This window comes from Dryobates pubescens, chromosome 3, assembly GCF_014839835.1.
Source record: "Dryobates pubescens isolate bDryPub1 chromosome 3, bDryPub1.pri, whole genome shotgun sequence".
NCBI classification, from domain to species: Eukaryota; Metazoa; Chordata; class Aves; order Piciformes; family Picidae; genus Dryobates; species Dryobates pubescens.
In genome coordinates this window covers 381269-403749 of record NC_071614.1, presented here as the reverse complement: position 1 = coordinate 403749, position 22481 = coordinate 381269, and the positions used below count along the sequence as shown (strand labels likewise).

At 52.1% G+C, this 22481-nt stretch overlaps 1 protein-coding gene across 4 annotated transcripts in view; it reads right to left on the bottom strand.

Annotated features, from left to right (window-relative positions):
- NCOA2 (nuclear receptor coactivator 2) overlaps positions 1-22481 on the bottom strand; it is a 101926-nt gene that overhangs the window by 15179 nt on the left and 64266 nt on the right. For 3 of the 4 annotated variants that reach the window (XM_054178883.1, XM_054178890.1, XM_054178897.1), the window contains 9 exons: positions 15406-15509; positions 13304-13481; positions 11801-11986; positions 10909-11010; positions 10679-10819; positions 8637-8784; positions 5380-6643; positions 842-1052; positions 18-227 (listed from right to left, as the gene is read on the bottom strand). In XM_054178883.1, the coding sequence (XP_054034858.1) occupies positions 18-227; positions 842-1052; positions 5380-6643; positions 8637-8784; positions 10679-10819; positions 10909-11010; positions 11801-11986; positions 13304-13481; positions 15406-15509 (2544 nt within the window). The remainder of the gene's footprint in view (positions 1-17; positions 228-841; positions 1053-5379; positions 6644-8636; positions 8785-10678; positions 10820-10908; positions 11011-11800; positions 11987-13303; positions 13482-15405; positions 15510-22481) is intronic. The other variant, XM_054178904.1, reaches the window with a different exon arrangement.

Below are 22481 nucleotides of genomic sequence, written 5' to 3'. Positions count from 1 at the left end.
AGGTGAAAGTCTCTTACCTGTGCTGCTGCTGCCCAGAGCTCCTTGGCCTCCCATCATCCCCTCAGTCCTGCCCATCAGCCCCGGCTGTGGGATCACCGAGTAGGGGCTGCTGGCTCGGATGGGAGGGAAGGTTCCTGCTCCTGCTGGGTTCTGCAGCGTAATGTCCAGTGGCAAGTTCTGGTTTGGTAACAACCTGCCCAGTTGCCCTGCTCGAGGGTTATTAAAAGCTAGGCAGAAGGAGGAAAGAAAAAAGCAAAGTTACAAGAATGGAAACTTGTTAAAAATGAAGAGAAAAGGCTTGAGCCCAGGCCACCTGCTGGGCTGGGCTCTGCTGCCCTGCTCACCCACACCCCAGTCCTGTCCTGGAGCAGCCCTCCCTGGCACCTCAGCCTCAGCTTCTAATGGGACTAACTGGGTCCTGCCAAAGCCCTCCCAGCAGCTGTGGCTGCATCTGGGTACGTTCCATCGCTTTGGAGGGTGCCCTCTGAGGCTCCTCAGAAGGCACCACTCCCAGGGTGCTGTGTCCATCTGCCACCACCTCCGTGTGTGTGTCAAAACGTGGCCGCAGATGGCGCTGTCACCACACAAGAGTGAGCCAGGGCCAGCTGTGCCACCACACAGCACCTGAGCAGGGGCAGAAGATCCCCAGCTATGCCATCATACGAGTCAGACCGGGATGAGGAGCTCCTCAGCTATGTCATCAGGCAAGACAGGACCAGGATGAGGAATTCCCTAACTAGGTCATCATCCAAGACCAGATCAGATCAGGCAGACCCAGGGGCACCACCACGCTCTGGGGGTTCCCAAGGTTGGCCCAGGCATGCACAGAAGGCAGACTCACTGCTCTGTGAAATCCTCATGGCTGGTTTCTGGGTGGGCACAGCTGTGCCAGGGCTGCTGTCACTGGTGAGCTGCATGAGGTCGTTGATGATGGCTTGCTTGTCGACTGAGCCCGCAGGCACGCCTGGGCGGCTCTCTGGGAAGAGCTGGGGCAGCTGGCTGTTCTGCAGGTCATCCAGGATCTCCTCCAGGTTATCCAGCTCGCTGCCAGGCTGCAACACAAAGCACACCCCCAGGCAGGTCACCATTAGGGTCCATGTCCTACAGCCACCATGCCCACACTGCCACCATGGAGGTAGCTTAGAGAGCTGTTGCAAGGGGACTGCGCAGGCTCCCTGGGGCTCACCTGCCTTGCATTTGGGGAGCCCAGTGTGACACTGGCACCCTCTCAAGGTCCTGGCATCGGGCTGTGGGGATCCACACAACCACACCCCGGGAAGAGGGCGGGATTCTCCCTGCACCCTGCATCTGGTGCTGGCAGCAGGGACCACTGGGCAAGGGAAGATGGGTTCCTGGAGGTGTAAGCAACATTCCTTCCAGCACAGTCACACCTCTGCTCTCTTTATGACCGACTAGAAGCACACACAGAGCTGCGCCATGGCTACAATTCCCCGTGCCCTTCTCCATTTCCTTCCAAACCTCCATGCTGAAGAACTCTGCAGGAGTTAACTGGGAGGAAACATCTCATTGAGGTTCTCTAAAGCAAAAGCTGTCAGCTAGTTACTCGGTTTAGGGATTTATTTTGCTCACAACTTCCCAAATCACCGAGAAGCACTTCTCTGCAGCAAGACAAAAGCGAGATCCAGGCACGTGCAGCTCAGCAGACAATGATCCTGAAATAAAAACTGGAAACCCCCAATCCAGCCTATGGAAGCAGCAGTACTGACCTGCAGGCTGTTCTCAGGTGGATTGTCACAGCTTCTCTGTCTACAAACCTTCAGGATACAAACCCTCTGTCTGGAAATGATTACAAGGGAATTCTCCAATCCTAAACCTTTCAACAGGGCAATGACTACCAACAGGCAGTCCTGTCCCAGCTACCAAGTCATGCAGGAAACAGCTCACTGCAGCATTTATATCCCAAACCTGCCCCAAATCAGCTCCTCTGCTAGGAAATGTGCCATGACAGAAGGGGCAGAGGGCAAGCAGCCAGCCCTGATGATGGGGAACTGAGAAATGAGACCACAGAGGTGCCCACAAGCGAAACCTGATCTCTGGTGCAAAAGAGGAAGGAGTTTACTCCATCAAGAGGCAGCACATGGGGGATCTGGGTGTTGGTGTTACTGGAAATCACAGAACCAGAGGGCTGGGAGAGATTCAAAGCCTCAAGGTAAAATCAGTGTCTGTGACTCCCTACAAAAGTCCCTAGAGAAGTGCCAGAACATCCAGAGCTGGATGAGTTGGTTCCAGCCCTCTGCCAGCCCTCTGCCTGACAGCTCTAGTTCTCATGCTCAGTGTTTGTATGTTGCAGGGGGTGTGGGGGGAGGGCTTTTTGGGGTCTCTTTTCCTTCCCCCTTTCTTTTTTTCTTTTCTCTCTTTCTCTTTAATTAACTAACTATTCTGGCTGCTGCAATTCTGTGTTTAAACATTAATGCAAAAAACCCCAAAGCCCCAACTCAAAGCCAGAGAAGAACACATCCAGCCAAGTGTGTCAGAAAGTGCAGTCCCCAGGATGCTCTTAGGTGGCAAAGAAAGGCCAAATACAGCAGATGTGCTGCCACAACACAGCTGCACAACTTTTCTGCTTTGGCTTAACACAGCCAATACCCAGGACTCCATCTTTATCCCTTGATGAGGTTCTCAGCTGCAAAGGCCCTGGGACAGATCCAGCACTGACCCCAAACTGCTGCACTGGCCCAAGCCCTTCCAGCCCCAAGGGCACCACTGTGCAGAACACTGTATTAAAATACTGACTTGGTTACCTTCCTGGGACTTCCCCTGACTCCTGGTCTGTGTTTATTTTGTTAATGGGCTACACTGAATTTCATGTACACAGCAGGCACACCTTTGCCTCCCTGTAAAACAATGATTTGTCATGAATGAAAAGCACAGAGGCCTGACCCAGTGCTAAAGCAGCAGAGCAAGGCTGTGGTACACATAGCTTCACTATCTCTAGGCAAGGTGATCACCACAGCCTGCACAGGACACCAAGTGCCAGAGGCCAGGAGATGAATGGTGCTCAGAAACCCCTGCACTGCACACAGGCTCCCTGCCCAGCACTCAGCACCGGCAGAGTCAGTGCTAACTGCTGACAGAGCTGCTGCCTGCTCTGCTCAGCAGCAGCTCCACCTCCTGAAGTTGGCTGGACAGAAGTTGCAGTGTCAAAGCCTGGCTTCCACAGGCTGTGAAGGGCTGGGTAAGCTCCTGAACTCTCCAGAGATCCACCACGGGCAGTGTCCATGGCTTGCACTGAGAGCTGCATTCTGAACTTCACAGGTGGACACTTGTCCTCTGTGACAGAAGAGAACTCCTGGTGCTGACAGCAACAGTCCTGCTGCTGCTGGTGCTGCACCAGAGCCTCCCAGCAAGCAGCTTTCATCCTCTCCCCCACAGCTGCCTTAGCTGGAGCAGCCCTAGAGCCTGACAGCCATCATCCCTCCAAAGGGGGAAGAGGCAGCACTGGCAATGCTCTGCCACCTGAGAAAGGCCTCCTGCTGCTGGCTGCTCTCTGCAGAAGCTGTGCTGAACATGCTACCTAGCAGGTTGCTATTTTTAGTGCAGTGGAGCACTTCAAAGCATTTCCTGCCCAGAAAGTCACACCAGAAGCAAAAGGAGACAACGTCACAGCTCTGCTGGCTCCTGGCACCCCAGTGCCCCTCCAGAGCCATCCCGCTGCAGCTCCCAGACAATCTGCAGGCTGGTGACCACTCCTTAAAAACACAGCTCCCTGGGGACCAGAGGCTTTCAAGAACCCTGCAAAAGAGGCAATGCAGAGAGACACTGTGCTGGAGGTGCCCCAACACACGGCTCCAACACGTTTGGGAGGAAGAAGGGGGGAAGGACGCAGGAGGATGGAAGAATTTAGCACAAGAATCTGTGTTCTGCTCTTGTGCTAAATAGTTCCAGCTTTGATCTAAATTTAGGCAAGGAGCACTTCCTGTGGGAGACATCTCCAGAGCTGAGGACTTTTTCATGCTAAATATTTTCAGTGATTTTCTAATTGGGGTAAAGTGGTTATTTGTTTAAAGGCCCAGCCTCAGCCAGATAAATGCTGACATTATTTCATACTCCCCACCACTTCCTCTGCTGCTCCACGCTGGACTCCTGTTGATTCAGCTCCAGGTTCCACTGCATTTTAAGTAGGTTTTAAAACTCTGTTTACAACCAAGGGGAGCCACAAAAGCCCCTCTGTCACTCTCCAGCAGCCTCCCATCACAGCAGCAGGGTTGGCATCTCCCAGGGAACCCCAGCCCTGCAGCCTCACCACTCTCCATGGCTCCTGCACTGCTTTGTGCTGCTCTGAACTGCCCCATCCCCTGGAGCTTCCTGCACCTTGGGTTGCCTCTCTCCTGGGAGTCAACCTCTGTCTTCAGATTTGAGGAAAGGGCAACGCATCCATAGTCCATGTTCCAAGCCCCTCAAATCCTGTCCCTGACCTCAGAAACACAAAGCCCAAAGAGCAAAACCAAGCAGACTACTCACTTCCCAAAGGTCACCATAGTGGGGACCTGCTTTTCAAATGCTTGCAGACACTGAAGTTCCCTTCTCCAGGCTTAGTCTTTCCATTTAGGATGAAACCTTCTCAGGCTAAATCCATTTCCTGTCAGCTCCACAGAGATCATTAAAGAGGAAGTTTTCATTCTTTTAGAAAATTAATTCTTGAGGAGTAAACCATCTGAAGGCCTTGATTTTGCTCTGCTTGGACAGTTTAGAGGATTACCAAATCCTACATCTTTGTTCAGTATCAAGCCCTGAAGACTGGAGGATCTCTGCCTTCACCCCAGTGTTGTCCTCAATGTGTAGGATCTGAGCTGGAACTGAAACCTATTTCAACAGTTCATTGCTGCCAGTTTAGCAGTTTCCTGCTCTCTGTCTCTTCAGCCCAGCAGAGCTCCAGTTCTCAGGAGGATCCAAGCCCTCCCTCTGCAGGCACCACAACACAGCTCAGAGCTGAGCAGCCAGGCTGGAGGAGCAAGCCCTGTGGCAATGGGGGGCATCTGACTCAGCTGCCCTCGGAGCACGGCAAGGGCTGGAAACCAACAACTGCTCCTACAGCTGGCAACAGCTGGCAAAGTCTGCTGAAAGGGACGAGGCCTCAGGAGCTTCCTGGATGACCAAGACCTGGGCAAGGCTGTGCCCAGCTGCAGTGGCACCTTTGTCCTCCCCACTGCTCAGTGTTACCCAGCTCCTCCCAGCAGAGCCTGTTCTTTGCACAGGGTGATGGCCACAGCTTAGGAACACAACTGGAAAACTCAAGGCTGGATTCCAAAAGCAGGTCACAGCCTCCTGAAGCATCAGGCAATTGCTCTCAGGGGCAGCTGGGTGGCAGGAACGCAGGCCTAGGACATCTCATTCACACACATCACCAAGACCTCTTACCTGTTCGTTGGGCTCAAAGCTTATCTCTTCCTTCTCTGTCCTCATGGCCATCAGCTTTGTGCTGGCAGAGGGCTCTGTCTTGCTGTCCAGCCGCTCCAGTTTGGGGGGCATGTCTGGTAAGCCAATATCTTTAGTATCATCTTTATCTAGCAAGTAGCGGAGTAGTGCATTATTATTCTTCTTAGGACTGGCTGGCTCCTGTTTGACAGTCACCTCTGAACCAGGAGCTGTGCTACTGGACTCCTGGTTCAGCTCCTTGCCCGTGGCCTCTGCTGTGAGCTTGGCCAGGTCCACAGGAGAGCTGCTGTCCTGCAAGAGTCTGTGCAAAATTTTATGCTTCTCCTTGAGCGAGGTTCCGTGTGCCGACCCAGACCCAGGCAAGCCCCCCGCCGAGTCCTTGCTGACATCTGCCATGGTGCTGGACAAAGGTGAAGGCTCCATCTGATCCGATTTGGTGGTCAGCAGCTGCAAGAGCTTCGTCTGGCTTTTTCCATCGTGCAGTTTGCTCTGTCCCTCAGGCCGCTCGCCGCTGACGGCCGGCACGCTGCCCTCGCCCTCCTTCTGCTCTGCCGAATGGCAGCTGCCCTCCGCCGGCCCGGCCGTACCTTCCGACTGCTCCCCATACAGCCCAAAGCAGTCTTTAGAGTCCAGGCTGCCCATCTTGCTCAGCTGGGGAGGGTTCATGTTCACAGGGGAATTCTGTAGGTTTCCCATTTTTAGGTCAGGTGAAGCCAACGAGGCCCCCAGGGAGATGGCGTGGCCCTCGCTGAGGGCCTGGAGCGCGTTCAGGGAGCTGTTGGTGTAGTTATGGCTGTTTCCTGTGCTGCTGCAGACTCCCACCGGCGAATGCAGGCTCCCGGCGGGGGAGAACTGGCTGGGTGGCACTCGGGGGCTTCCTGCCACTCCAGGGCTCACACGATGCCTTGGGGAAAGCATCGAGTTTGGCTGCCCCGGGGTCATGCCAGGGCTGCTCTGTGAGGGGCTGTTCATTTTTAGTGCATAGTTACTACCCTGAGGAGTGGATGCTTGTATGCTCGACACGTGGTTGATTCCCCCTGACCCACCATACCTGCCTGCTGGCATGCCCACTTGTTCCTTTGGGCCATTTATGGCAAAATTTATATTGCTACTGATGGTCATATCCTGACCTGGGTTCCCACTGCACATGGCCTGATGGGCAGGGCTGCTGGAGCTAATCGGGTTCAGTATCTTCCCCATTCCTTGTCCAGTCAAATCCTGATTCATTCCACAGACATTCTGCTCTCTGTGTGGCAAGGGGCAGAAAAACAACCTGTTAGCACAAGCAACAGAGGACAACTTGCAATTACGCCGCAGGAAAAGCAGCAGCCCCCAGACTCACCCAGAAACACCAAACACAGCCCCAGGGAGCAGAGGCAGGTGGCCCACGGCTCTCAACGCTGCCCACGAGCAGCATGGCTCCAGCAGCCCAGTGGCAAACCAGTGGGAGAGAGGAGGACCAAAAGGATGCCTCCCTGGCATGGGGATGTGCAGAGGTTACAACCTCAGACTCACCCCTGAATGTGTCTCTGCATCTGGGCCAGAGCTAAGTGGTGGGGCTGGCACTGATGCCAGGGGACCCGTGCGCCAGACAGAGCCATGCTGCACAGGCCAGCTGTGCCCAGCTGGAGCAGGCTCTCTGCCCACCAAGTCCAGACTGAAAGGCAAGCAGGAAAGGTCCTATTTCTACACTGCCAGAGTATTTTGATGCTGCTGCAAAGCAGCATGGGAGCCAGGAGGCCTCCTGGATGCTGCTTTGGAAAGGGGAAGGCTCCATCAACAGCCCTCCTGCAGGGACCTTCAGGAGAAGAGGAGGAGAAAGGAAAAACCCACACAGGGGAGCTTAGACTCATTCAGAGATGGAGGCTGTAAGAGAGAGGAAAGAGAAGAGAGACAGATACAGAGAGAAAAAGCTCCTGTGAGAGCACCTGAGGGTCACTTCTCCTTCCCCCAGTGGATGTTAATCAGTTTACAGCAGGATGCAATCCACTTCTTCTGTGCTCAACCTCAATCAGAACTATCAGAGATATTCCCAAATGCTAAAAGCTATAAAAGAGACAGAGTCAAGTAGATTAGGAAGGGACAAAATGAGGTTCTGAGAAAAATCAAATCAGCTCTGGACTTCCAAATCCAAATACAAATGGAGCATCCCTAATATGAGCCAGAAGCCATCCCTGCTGGCACAGGAGATGTGCAGCCACTGTGCTAAGCAGAAGTGAAGGACTGGAGCACACTGGAGTCCTGCATCTGGTCCCTTTGGTGCAATGGCAAACGTGAAGAGCTTCAGCTGTGAGAGGTGACTCTTAAACACCTTATTACAAACGCAACAGCATCAGTGCTCTGCTAACAGCCAGCAGTGTCTGCAGTTACCATTTCTAACTTAATGGGGCTTGTTTAAATTTAAAGCTCAGCACTTCCTGTATGTTCAGCAGCCTGCAGAGAGCAGATCTCGGGCAGCTTTTGGCTGGGCCAATCTCCACATTCACAACCTCTGTGAAATGGTTTCACTTTAAACTCCATTCAGAGCTGTTTTCCTCCTTTCAAGAAAAGTGATGCTGTGGATGCAGTGGAACAGCAGAGTCACTAAAGTCAGCCAATAAACCTGAGAGAACACTGACAAAACCAGTAGCAGAAGCAGTGAGTTTGTGGGGATTGAAGAAAAAGAGTTAATCACTTTTGAGTTCATTCAGACTCTGCTGAAGCTGCGAGCTCAGTGATTCCTTACCCTTGACCTGAACATGCTGCTGCCTGTGCCCCTGCACAAAGCACTGACAGGGGTGGCTTACCACCCCAAGCACCAGAAAGACAAGGAATGAAGAGCCAAGGCTTCAAAGCAGGCAGTCTGTACAATGCCCTTCCAAGGGTCACAGCACACCGTACAGAGTGCCCAGACCCAGCAGCGATTCCATCTGCCTAGCCCTGCCAGATCCAGTGCCCTGTGGAAGCTGCCTGGTTTCCACTGGGCAAAGTGCAGGAAATGAAATACTGACATCAAGAGCATGAGATGCAAGGAGATCTTGCACGTGAAAGGGAAGATGGTGATACGCAAGTCCAGCAGGCCACTTCCGACCCCTCAGCTGCCCTCACAGCCCCCTCCTGCTGTAAGCACCAACCCCAACCACTGACTTGGTTTCGCACCACCAGCTCTGGCTCAGCTGAACACCCACCAGCCTCAGCCATCCCCCTGGCAGCTCTGCAGCTGCCTGTCTCTGCAGGGCCGTGCCCAAGCAGTCAGTTACCTGTGGAGCATGTGCAGGGAGATGACGAGCTGGGGCTCACTGGTGGTCTGGGAGCGGATGAGCTTGCTCTTGGTCTGGGCCGAGACGATGGTGCCGTCGGACAGCGAGAAGCGGTACATGGGGCTGAAGGCCAGCCCCTGCCGCAGCACTGTGGGCAAGGAGAGCAGGGGTTACAGCACAGCCACAGAAGAGTGCTGCCCTACACCCACCAGCACTGGCACCACGGACGCTGTGCCAGGGCACACAAACCAGCCAGACATGTGTCTGTAGAAGGGATCCTGTGTACCAGGGATGAGCAGCACAGACACTCTGAGAAGCCCTCGTGCCCGTGTCCCTTCTCATCCTGTATGTATCTGTCTCCTTTTGCTCCTCAGACATTCCCCACAGGTGTCAGCTACACCACGATGACCACCAGCAATGCCCTGATCTGCTGCCACCAGCCTGCTCAAGCCCCCTCATGACAGCTACTCTCACCACTGCTTCCTTTCAGCAAGTATGTAAATCTCTGCAGGGTACAGCCAGAAGCAAGGCCAGGAACGAGGGATGATTACTTTTAACAGAAGAAATACAACATTATACAGCAGAAGTAAGTGACAAACACAAATACTGCTATGCCCAAAGCAGGCTGTGCTGCCCTCCCCAGCACTGGACCTGGCTGCATTTCAGCTCTGGCCCTCACTCCACTGCCCATGCTCTGCAGCCCTGAGGCTTTCAGTGTAAATCTGAACTGCAGCAAATTCAGTTCTCTAACTTCTGTAGACCCCTGTGACATGGAGAGCAAAGTCTCACACATCTGTTCTATTGCTCACTCCCTGCCATTGCTCCCTGGCAGCTCCCAGGCCAGAAGCTGTCACATTAGGATTGCAGAGAGGGCAGCAGGGCACCACTTCAGAACTTTCCTGTCACTGTTCAGGGAAAAAACAGGACTGGAGCCCTGGGAATGCTTGTAACTTCCTACCTTTTCACTCACACACACAGGCTGTGGTTTCAGTTTCCTTGTGACTTTTTTCTTAATTAATAGCTCTCATCTGATCTGCACCCTGTGGGCTGTCAGCACTTCCTGACTAAGGCAATGCAGGGCTGCCCAGCCTGGCTTTGCTGCAGCCTCTGCAGAGCCCCCAGATCCTCAGCCTGGCTTCCCTCCCCTGCCCCCCACACTGCTATACATTGTTCTGCCAGGGTTTAAAGTATTATTTAGGCAGTGAGAAAACAGGAAGCACAATTTAAACAACCAGAAGGGGATTTTCAGAGTAAAAATGTAAAGAAAAACAAAGCCCTACAACTGTGAAACAATCTGGAGGCAAATTTCGCTGCTGGGGCTGTCATTGTTCCAGCTCAGCCTCTGGGCACTGCAGGGCCAGGGCTCTGAACTGCACCATATCCACACCAGGAAATTCCAGCACTCAATGCCAACAGGATACAAGTGAAATCTCAACTTAAATCATTTTTCAAATGAATTCTTTAAGCAAACAAGAATGCTTCCCCATTCCTCTGCAGGAAATGCTGTTTTTCTGACCCTGGCCAATAAAAACTTGCCACAAATGCTGCACTTTATGCTGAGTGTTAAGCTGCAAGGCTTGTGGGGTTTATTGCTTACCAATTGGTTCACACTAATTACATGCAGGGGATCATCACTTTCCTTGCTTCTACTCTCAAGCCAGAATGACTTTAAAAATTGCAAACCCCATTTTGGTTTCTCCTTGTAGCTGTGGCAGCAAAAGTCCTTTTTGCAGTGAACTGCAAGGGGTGAGCTGAGGCTCTGAAGAGCCACAGGCCACAAATGTTTTGGTGGGCAACACACAAAGGTCTTCCCTTCTGAAATAACTGATGGTTTGAAGATGTAGAGCACCCTCCAGTATGGCAACCAGCAGCAGGACACAGCAAGCAGGAGGTGCAAAACCACTCCAGAGACACAGGCAAAGCAGCTCGAGGAAGGGACTGGCAGCAGCTCCTGATTGTTCCAGAACATAACAAAGAACACAACCAAGAGATGCAAATGAGAAAGTTTAAACAGAGAAAGTGCCAAAGCCCTGCCAGCTAACCTTCCTGGTGATGCCTCTTGGCAAAAGAGATTTCTCCCTCGTGCTGTGAATGGAACCTCTGGATGCACCTTCTCACCAAATCCTCCCAGCCAGGCTTCATAGCTGCTCGCATGGTACTCGTGTCCAGGGAAGTTATTTTGCCTGAAATGAGACAAAGCATTTGTCAGAGCAGCTTACTCCTTGAGGGCAACCCAAGCCCCAGAATGATGAAGGCCTCCAGGTCACAATACCTTGCAGATCCTGGCGAGTAGTAAAGCTCTCTGAGGAAGGCAGAAGTGGTCTTTCCTTCATTGGAGCTCTTCTTGCAACACAAATCAAGCAAGACTGCAAATCTTTGAGAGAAGAGCTGCTTCAGGACTTTATAGAGAAGGAGATTTTGTTTCCATGAAGAATTCAGAAATGTTTTTAACAAGTTTTTTGGAGTCTTTTTGGGCCAAAAGGAGAGATTTTTGTACCAACAAAAGCACATCCTCAACTTTGTACACCTTCATTGTTTCTTACATTAACCAACACAGGAGATCTGGGTTTGCTTTCTTGCTTAGAAGCAAAGTGGTGAGGGATTCCGCCACAGCCTATCACTATTAGCAGGGATTTCTGCTGCACCTCTCAGCAGGTAAGTGAGGAACAAAGGTAGAAGAGCACACTCTTCCAATACTCACCACTTCATGCCTCCTGAGCCACTCTTGTGACACACACCCCAGTGCTTGCTGTCCCTGAGAAGGTAGCTTCACAATGACCCATTTTTACTTATCTGAACACTTAAATACAATCTGAGGAAATTTATCTGCTGAAGTTGTAGATGACAAAGGAAACAGCCAACCACAAATTCTTCAAATTCTAAGAACTCACAAAATGGTCCATCGAAACTTTCCTGCCAGTTAGCTCTGACTGCAGTGGCACAGACCCAGGGGACTTCCTACAGGGAGCTGAGGTTCTCCCCATTCCAACTGGGTTAACAAAGAGGTGCAGGCAAGCAACACACTCCTGATCCCAGAGGGAAGACCACTCCTATAGCTGCATGCAGGACAAACTCCCAGCTGGAGTTCACTGCATCAGCTGCAGTAAAAATGCTGACCCACAACAACACAGCAACTGGGAACACAGGCTGCAGGTGGTCATTACCTTCCCCGTCCTCCTTGAAGGAATTTGGTTGAGAAACAGCAAAGCACTGCATAGTTTCATATTTCTGGTGTGCTTCCTGGCTGTCATGGCCCTCCTCAGAGTCAGCCAGGGGCTTCACCAGCATGCGGCAGTTGAAGGTGTGGCTGTTCCGCCTGGGAGCGTCTCCGGACCAGGATCCTCCATTCACTGTGCAAAGCAGAGGGCAGAGTCAGAGCCAGTGGGCACAGCCACCTCTGCTGCCCACCCACAGCACACTGACCAGGACACCAGCTCCACTCTGACTCCAGAGCCTCCAGCAGCACAGAAGGAAGTAAACCAGAACACTCTGATTTAAGAGCATGGCTGCTTTGTTCAGCTCTTAGGACTCTGGTCGAGGGACTTAGTGCAGCAGAAAAGCAGGATGGAAGTATAAGGACTGGGGGGGTAAAGGTGACCCAGCCCAGTGAAAGGCTTCTGGACAGATCAAGGTCATTCATGTACCTGGAAGAAACAAGGCAGCATGCAGGCTCTGTCCAGAGAGTTCAGAAGGGATCAACACAAAGCAGACAGCAGCACTGTGAGGATCTGTGTCTGGGTCCCAAAGAGCAAAGACAGGAGCTGCTGTGCACCTCTGAACCAGGAAGCAACACAACTGGGAATACACTGAAACACAGCTCCAGCAAGGGAGAATGAAGGGATGGGAGTGACCTGGGTGCAGCAATGGATAAAACTAAAGCCTAACACTGTGCTTAAGACAAGTAAATAAGGAAACACAATCCTGAGAGGCACAAATATAGGTACTGGACACCAGTCAGAGGCAATTAATGTTACACCAGATGTGGAAAGAGCAGGGTCATGTTTAAAACACTCTCTGCTTGCCCCCTTCAGTCATAAGGAGCACCAAAGGCAGCAGTTTGTGGGGGTTAGCCACTTGCATGTTTGATTCTTCCAGGGTCTATAAGGGAAGGAATGAAAAGCTGCAGTGAAATGCACAATGCTCTGTAAAGCTCTGCAAGTAAAAGAGGTGCCCAGCACTGACTCTGCCTTTCCATCTCCTCCAAAAACCAAACACCAACCAAACCCAACTGCAACCAACACAAACAGCTTTTGAAAGAGAAAGGGTAAAGATTGGTGAAACTAACCCCACTGAAACAGAAACTCTAGCGTCAGGCCTGCTCTGGTTTTTCTCTTCTGCTCCCCCTCTCTTGGGCCATTCCTGGGATAATCAGCCCAGGGAGAGAACTGAGAGCTCACACAGCTAAGTCTTTATTGAGTCCCTTGGAGATGCCTTATAAACATCAGCCAGCAGTTACTAAGAGTGACCTTCCCAAAGCAGAGTCTGGCAGGAGTGGAGGGTGCTGCTGAGAGCAGCGTGGGTCACTCATGCAGCCTTAGGTACAGCAGAAACACACGGAGTGCATGCGGGGAGACGGCAGGCAGCAGCAGGACACCAGCAGCTGAAAGGCTGAGTGATGAAACAAGAGCTGAAGGAGTGATGGTGTGAGGTGAGGAAAGGAGACACACCTAAGGACTTTGGCAGCAGGATTTTGACAAACTCGTTGTGGTCCCCCACGTGCAGGATGCTGTAGATGCTTGTGTTCATCAGCTCCTCCTGGTTGTACCTCAGGTACTGCGTCACGTTCTCAGACACGAACACCACGTTGCCTTCAGGGTTCACCACGAAGAAGAACCCATCCAGAGCCTGGCAGGGAGCAGGGCAGAGAGGAACACAATACCAGACAGTCATGTTAATAGCGTGGTACCCAGGCAATGAACAGCTGGGTCTCCCTGCAGCACCCCCCCCCAGTTTTTACACCCCTGTCTGTAGCAGCAAAGGGCACCGCTCAGCTCCAGCACCCACTCCTGCACCCCAGCAGTGCAAGAGCACAGAGGGTGCACACCTCGCACAGAAATGAGACCCACAGATGGGAAGAAACCAAGCCACTGCCCCAAACCAACCCGCAAACACCACAGGGGAGGCTGCAGTATCTCTGCCTGCCTATGAGCCTAAGCAGGAATCTTATTTCTGCCTTCAGTCACACAGCAGAAGGCTGTAGAGAAGACAGAGCCAGGCTCAATTAAGAGGTCCACAAGGGAAGTATGAGATTCAAGACAGGAAGCTTCATGGAGATACCAAAAAAATAAGAATTTCACCAGAGGTGGCCAGATATGGGAAGAGGCTGCCCAGGGAAGCTGTGAAATCTCCTTCCCCAGAGATATTCAGCCCTTGTCTGGGCTCAGGCCTGAGCCACTTGCTCGAGTCAGACCTGCTGGCAGCAGGAGATGGGACCACAGACGCTCCAGAGGTGCTTCCCCAACAGCCTGAGTTAGTGACTGCCAGAGGGGAGGCACAGTGAGAGCTCAACAGGAGCAAAGCAGCTCAGCCAGTGGTTACCAAATGCCTTCCTTGCTCTAAACCACACAAAGAAATGTAAAGTGCAGACTCCTGTGCCTCTACAAATTAAGATAACTTGTAGTCTTCATTGCTCCTGTTAACTGCCACAAATTCCAGTCTCTGACTTTGGTTTTCACCATTGCCTCCCTTTTGTTTCTGATCACTCCTGGCTCCCCCTGTTCATTCCCGTCCTTTGAAGAGCTCCCTCCTCCCCACATGCTTTCCAACATCCATTACATTTGCCTGCTGACTACTGTTTAGTTTAACTAACAATGATCTACAAGACTTAATTAATTGAGGCTCTAATACAATTTTCTATCAGCAGCTCTGCTATGGATTAGTCCCAGGCTGCACTTCACCACTGCTTGAAGCCAGCACCACCCCTTTGGTTTAGTCCCTTCTACACCATGGCAGCTCCCTGTGCTGCTTGAAGATACCAGGACCTGGCTGAAAACTAATGCAAGGAAACAACCAATAAATGCTGCCCACTTCTGCCCTGTAGGGCTGCCAGAGCTGGTTCCTTTAGCCTGATCCAGGGTTTGTGTTTTATCTAAAGTAACATTTATTCTTCCTTACAGATGAAGTCTGCAGTCAGAGCAGGAATAAACAGTTAGCAAGGGAGCTTTAGCAGATAAGGCAGCAGGCAGAAGGACAGCAGCTGCCATCAGGTTCCCAGCTAACAAATCACCCAACAGCCCCAGTCACACCTTTAGGAACTGAGCTTTATCAAGCAGCATCCTGGGGTATCAAAGTAACACCTGAACTGAGCAAACTGACACACATCCTGAACAGCTCTCCTAGAGCCTCTCCTGTTCTGGAGGGCAGAGGTGCTGAGATGCTACCTGACAGCCTGGCAAGGACGTGCAGTGCCAGCAAGGCGTCACTCAGGGGTGTGCTCCTGGGGGTGCAGTCAGTGCTCAAGTGTGACAGGGCTCCCAGCTCTCCATGATGTGGGACAATAAAACATGCATGGCTTGCTGCCAGGTGCAGCCTGTCAGTGGTCACAGCAGCAGGATTCTCTTTCTCTGCCCCTCCCCACCCCAAATCAGTTCCATCACCAACAGAAGTCTGCTGCCTGCTCCTCACCGCCACAATCCTGCAGAGCCAGGAGGGCTTCTCCCCCTTGGCTGGTCTTGGGCAGCACCCCCAGCTGCACTCTTTCATTCCATTGCCCTGCTCTTCATTCTAGGGGAGCAGAACTGGCATGAAGAAAGGGTTCTGTGCTCCTCACCTCAAGCATCATTGGCCCAAGCGCATCCTTGTCGATGACACTCTGACCCGTGGATGACACATCTGCTTTTTGCACTTCATCTTCGTTAGCTGCTGCTGCTTTTTCTGCAACAAAGAAGAGGCTGTGTTAGTGCCAGAGCAGGGCTCAGTGACAGCCAGAGCCCCCCAGGACCCAGGCCAGCTGTGGAGGAGATGGAACAGCTTCCTGTAGCGCTTCAGCAGAGGCACAGCCACTGCATTTGCCACACAAACGATTCCAGCTGCTCCTCTGCTGGCACCTTGCTAAAGCGCAAACCAGAACTCCGGGCAAAGACAAAGGCTCCTTGTGGCAGGGCCACGACCAAGAGCCAGGCTGAAGGGGAATGGAAAGCCCAACCTGCCTGAGGCTGCACAAGGTGTCCAGGGCTGCTGTTTAGCAGGGCAAACACAAGCTTACAAGCTCCTGTCCTGGTGCTGGGCAGCAGTGGGCTCGGGGCTGTTCCTCTGCCCACCCCCCCTGCACTATCTCACAGCTTTCACACTGCCTTGCTCTCCAGTACACTGCTAAAGGCAGTGCCAGTGCTGCAGCTGAACATCACAGGCAAGAAAAGGATGATTGCAGGTTTCTGGAGCATAAAGCCACATATGACAAACTGCTCTGCAGAGCATCCCAGCTCAGTCCCAGCTCCAGAGGTAAGGGACAATCGTGCACACTGGACAGTTCAAATCAAGTGGGTTTCCACTTCCTCTCAAGTGATGGACTGCATTCATTTCTGTACTCCAGAGATGAGATTGGTGTTTAAAGCAAAAGTAATAAAAGTCATAAAACCTCTGCAGAAAACACAGCCTGTAAGTCAATGAAACAAGGACTTTTTTGTTGCTAGCTCTACACTGAAAACATTCCACTGCTTGGCAAGCCATTCTGTAACAGCCAGGGAGAGACTGCCACCCAGAACAGCAAAAGGTGGTTTTACTATCATGCAATAGATTAATAAACATGAAAGCACACCAAAAGGATGGTCACAAAGATTTGTGTTCTCTACAATAAACCAGGAGAGTCACTGCAGGAACTGCTGACAGCACCATGTGAAGACGCAGCAAAGGGCTTTGGAACACCACTCGTAGTGAAAACGAAAGCGTAAGTCACACACTGAAACACACCCAAGCCTCCAGCAGCTTCCACTGTCTGCAGATACAGATCCCTGGACTCCTTCCTGGCGCAGGCTAGGGGATCAGTGTGTGCTGCACAGACGCAGCAAAGAGCAGAGCTGGCACCATGTGATGGGACACTACCAAAAGGCTCTAAAAACTGCGAAAGAATTCGGTAAGATACTAAAAATAGGGCTGAGCTTTTAATAAAGTGGGTGCTGATATCGGTTTCCATCTGTTTCTGCTAACACGGAGCGCTCCCAGCTTCCCGCAGCGCAACACCGCGCGGCCAGCAGCTTCCCGCTCCGGCCCCCCACGGCCCCGGCCAGCAGCTTCCCGCTCCGGCCCCCCACGGCCCCGGCCAGCAGCTTCCCGCTCCGGCCCCCCACGGCCCCGGCCAGCAGCTTCCCGCTCCGGCCCCCCACGGCCCCGGCCAGCAGCTTCCCGCTGCCGGCCGCTCACCGCCCCGGCGAGCACAGGCGCTGAGCGGGTGGAAAGGGACTGCCCATGGCTGCATTTCCACACAGGGGATGCTCTGCTGGGGAGGGAACCCAGCCCACCCTCCTGGACGTGGCTACCAGGGATCAGGCTTGTCTCAGCTAAATTACAGAGGATTAAACTTCACATGAAATAATTATTAGCTCTGCTCAATTAAGAGCTTAGCCTAGAGACAGAAAAATTTAAATAAAACAGAAGCAGTCCTCAGAGAGCTCCTCCAAAGAACAAACAGAGGCAGTCAGGCAGCGTCTCAGTGATGTGTGGAACGTGGGCATGTTTACGACGGTGCAAGCAGCACTACACAAAACACTCACTGATGTTTCCAGCAGGGCACTTCCCCGACGCTCACAAACTGTATTTACTTTTCTGCATTAACAGACAGAAGGGAGCAGGCAGAAAACGCCTCTCAGATACCTGCCAGAGAGCTCAGCAGGGAAGCCTCAAGCTTTATTTTGCAGCTCATTCGACTCAGAAGGCAAACCTTTGTGAAATCAGACAAGTCCAACAGAAACCTCTTAAGTCAGAGGAAGAGAAGCTAACAGCAACAGTTTGAAGTTTCCTGCTACGTTTTTCCTCCCGGTTTTCCATGCTCCGAGCTCGAGCTCCTTGGGTGTTCTCAGGTTCCTGCAGGTATCCCAACAAGTGCTGCTGAGGGGCATCACTGTTGGGCTTGTGTTCCAGACCCTCCCTTCCCACAGGTGAGGGCCAGCTGCACACCCAAACATGCCCCAACCCCTGCCCTCCCCAAAAGAAAAAGCTCTCATTGTGCTGAAACCAGGTAGAGAGGCATTTCCCTCTCTGCAACACCAACATGCAGTTCTGAAGCAAACAAGAGCTGCAGCTGACACTCGGGCCAGGGCTGCACCCCGCTCCACAAATGCTGAGGAATGAGGTCAGCAGGAAGAAACCTGTGACAGGCAGAATCCAATTTACTCCCCAGCACTGTCTGAAACAGCTTTTCTCAGGTGCTCCTCCTAATTCCTCTTTGGCACTTTCTGGAACTGCTACTGAAATGCCACAGCCAGCTCAAATCATGCCCCCCTCACCTGCCTACCAACAGGGAGCAACCACCAGAGAGATTTCTTAAAAGGGACGCTAGAAAGCTCAACTCTGGACAGCAGACATCTCACAGGATCAAGAGAGATCCTTGTAACAGCAACAGCAGCATCCCCTAGCAGTGCCTGTAAATGCCAGGCCATGTTTAAGTGTGCAATCCAGTGTCCCAGAGCCCCTGCCCTGAAAGCAGCTCATCCCCTCCATGCACAGCCAGCTGCTCCTGTCTTGCCTTGCCCATGTTTGTCACTCCCTTTACCCTCTGTGGCCCTTCTGATCCCTGCTGAACTGCCACGGAAAAACCAAACCCAAACAAACAATGGAGGAAGGTGAAAGCAGCAAGGGGCTGAAGAGCAGGGTGGGTGCAGCACCAGAAGCAGTGCTGGCATCTACAGAAGTGCACCCTGCAAGCTGTGACAGCTCAGCTGCCACTGCACTTTGGAGCTGTGTGACTGGGTGCCCACAGGCACCTTCCCTTCCCAGTCCCCATCGCTCCCACTGAGGTGAGTTTTCCTCCCTGAAAGCAACTCCTTTTTCCAGAGCCCAAGACACAGCAGCTACTTCATCAATCAGCTTGGAGGGCAGCCTGTGCCACCCCTGTGAGCAGAGCTTGCTGCTGTGCTAGGGAGGGCATGGTGCAGAGCCTGCCCTTCTGCCCTTCCATCACTGATGGCCAGGAGACACCGGACTCCTGGAGACTTTTTTCCCCTAGAAACTGTAGATCAGGTCTCACAGGAAAAAGTGCACAAGATCTCAGGAAGGTTTCAGGAGGTAAAACAAGGGAGAATTATGCATCTGCACCAGCCTAAAATTAGCAAAGCTGCCATATGGCTCTGTGAAGCCAGCAGCACCTTCTTATTCATTAGGAAGCATTCTGCTAACACAAAAACACGAGGCCTTCCTGTGCTCTCAGACATGTTTATCTTTTCACCATTAGTGCAGGCTCCATCAGCAGGCTGCTGAAATCTCCTGCAGTGCACATCACAGAAGCACAGCTGCACTGTTCCCCAGCACCACTGCTCCCTGCAGCACAGCTTCGCCAGCTCCTCAGCACGGCCGGCCTGGGCTCCCCTTGCCGCCACAGGGACACCTCTGTGCCCACCTGCCTGCCCAGCCCAGCCCAACTCCAAGAAGCTCTCCTGGCAGTCTCCAAGTGCTGCCTGCTCTCAGGAGATCCACTATCAGTAGCCAGTGCATAAAATTTTCATGGCTGCTGGAAGTGAAGCAAGCAGTGGAGAGGCAGGATGGGCTTGGCAGCAGCAGCAAAGGGAGGCACCAACACAACAGCAATACCAGCTTCGTTTCCCTCAGTAACTCTGACAGCTCTCCATCACTCTTTCTTTCACATAAGTCAGCAGTTCTGTCACACAGCACAACTTCTGCAACAAGTCCAGCCTGGGAAATAATTGCCTCCAGCTCAGTTAAACTGGAACAGGGACAAAAATAATGAAATTCAGCTCACCAAGAATAACACTGAAGTGCTGGACAGAAAGGAGCCTGCTGTCCATGTGTGTTTCAATCAGACCAAGCACACTGTATCCACACACTGCAATGTGCACTTCCCTGCCTCCACCTGGGATGCTCCTCTTCCCCACTCCCACCCTGTCTGTCTCCTCCATCATCACCACCCCTCTTTGCCCTCAGCAGCCTCTCAGAGCTGAGGAAGAAGACCCCTTGCAGCAGTGGAAATGTTCCTCACCCCACGTCTCCTCAGCTGTGAGGATACCTCAAACCACCACATCATGAGTGGGAAGTGGTTGTTCATCTCTTGAACATGGAATTGAAGCTTCCATCACCACCATCTGCTGAGCCCCTGGACATGCTGGACATTAACCTGTGCCCATAGTGCCCTTTAAGCTGTATTGTCTCTGCAGTGTGCAGCCTTGGTGTCTGCTCAGAAACAGAGATGTTCCTCTTACTGTAAGGAAGGCAGAAGGGAAACCAAAAGCTCCCAAGAGACCCTCTGTTCTTCTGCATGGTACTGGCTTAAAGGAATCTTTAAACCCAAATCCTTTCTGAAGCTGTGTTTAGAACTCACTTCATGCCTTTCAGCAGAGGCCACGCTACTCGAGGTCTGTCAGCAGGGTGGCTGCTGATGGCGGGGAATCACCACTGGCACTGGTAAAGATGCTCTCTAGAATGGAAAGAGCTTTTTTCATCACCCTGGAACAGTCTGGCTGATCTAGTCAATGATTTACATTGAGACAACACTATTTTTAATCTCAGTGACACCAATTTGTTCTGATGCCTGCTAACAGCACTGATGGGTACAAATGGGCTACTCTCCATGGACTGAACCTACTCACAGCTTCACTAAGAGCTCCTCCTCTGTGTCAGAGCCATGAAGAAGGCATCAGCACCTGGGCTTAAAGAACTCAGCATGCACAAACAGCAGCACACAAACACCATCACTTTCTCAGTTTCCCAGCCAGCTCTGTCAGTTCTCTGCCGAGAAGAAACTCTGCCCTGCCTCAAACACAGCTCCCCAAAGCAGGGGTGACCAGCAGCTCCTGGCCAGGGAAGCTCTGTGTCCTGGGGGTGGGCTGCGCCACCGACACGAGCTCCTGATGTGGAGCAGGCTGGGAGCGAGGTGGCCCCATCTGCATGGAGTTTGCTGAGCCAACTGGCTTCAGCCAGGAAATGCTGGAGATTAGGGGCTGACTCCAGTCACGTCCCTCCTTGGCACGAGGGCTGGCAGTGCAGCTCTGCAGCCAGGCCCCTGCCTCAGATCAGAGAGCACAGGACCTTGTCCCGCAGTCTGCAACCGACTTGCTGGCTTGCAAACAGGAGCATGAGAGCCTGCTCCTCATTCCTCCCTCACCAACAGATGAGACCTTTGGTATATGTGTCATTTCCACAGAATGAGGGGTCTGCCCCAGCCTCTGCCTTTAAGGATATTATTGGCTTTTGAGCTAAGTATCTAAATTCTGAGCCATTTATAGACAAGCGCTCATTAGGAAAAGAGCAAGCCAACCCCCTCAGACAAACCCAAAACCACTGCAACAAAAAACCCAGCACATCACCAAAAATCCCCAACCTAAGACACCAGCCCCCATCCTTGGGAAGGGCTTCAGCTGTTGAGGTAAAGGCTTTATGTCCCTTGTCTCCAAGAAAGGGCAAATGGCAACACCCACAGCCACCTGGGAGAGCCTCCTTGCACTGCAGCTCACAGCAGGCCCAGGAAAGCACGTCTCCTCCCTCAGTTACAGTCAATGGAGGCTTTCTGGACTGGCCCTGATAGGGAAAAGCAGCTCACTGTGCATCTTTACAGTTTAGATTGCCAGCTGCAAAGGTGTTTTGAACACTGAGCACCACGCTCTGATGAACTGAACAAGGTCTAGCCAAAAGCAGCTTCTCCAGCAGCTAGGCAGATGGGGACTCACCTTTCAAGCTTAACAGCAACCACACCAATCCCTGCTACCAATCAGTGCAGCACTCACTGATTCATTAACAACTTTTGTCACATTCCCTGAAACTATTTGGTGATTTCTTACTGCAGCACTAAGAGAAAAAAACAGCATCAGAGAGTCAACAATGAAGGGAATCAAAGTGTCACTGCCATGGGGACACCAGGCCCAGAGTTACAGCCACAGCCACACTGAAGGCAAGAGAGAGCAAGACTGGGGAAGAAGTGAACACCACAGTAATTGCTGTTAAAAGAACAGAAAAGAAACCAGCAGAGGCTGGGCACTAAGGGCCTTCAGGAGAAAAGGCAGAAACAGGGAAACAGAAAATCCACTCTGCATTAAATACCATTTCTGACAGCTAGTGACAGGAGCACTGCACTCAGAAAGACAAAGGCATCCTCAGAAATAACTAAAGACAGAAAAACAAACATTCAAGTATTTCCTCCAAGCTAAGGAGGTGAAAGGTTTTGTACAGAAGAAGGAAGATGGGAAGAATTTTATGTTATTGGCACAAAATACCTGGATATTTTTCCACTCAACACCAAAACAAACCAAGAGAAGTCTAAATGAGGGTCCCATGGAGCTTTCCAAGCTATGTTTAGAATTCCCAACCTTGGTATCTCTTCCTCTTTGGGCTTTTTTTGGGTGCTGGTTTTTTTTCATTTCCAAGTGAATCAATTGTTATTTTTAAGCACACTTCCTCTCCAGAACTGAACATGGCCCGGAGCTAGTGTGACCCAGAGTAAGCTGTCTCTGGAAGGCCTCTCCCTCAGAAGGGCCACGGGAACTGCAGGCTGTTCCAAGGCTTTCTAGGAAACTGTGCCTCAGAAGAACAAGTGCCAGCGAAGGGCTCATGCTCTTCATGCTCAAACATCCTCAGATGCCAAGGGACACTCGAGCTGTCCAGCTGGACCTCTCTGAGGCATCTCAGAACACTTCACACAGTGACTCCTGCATCACCCCCAGAACCTCTCCTGAACTGCAGCAGGCA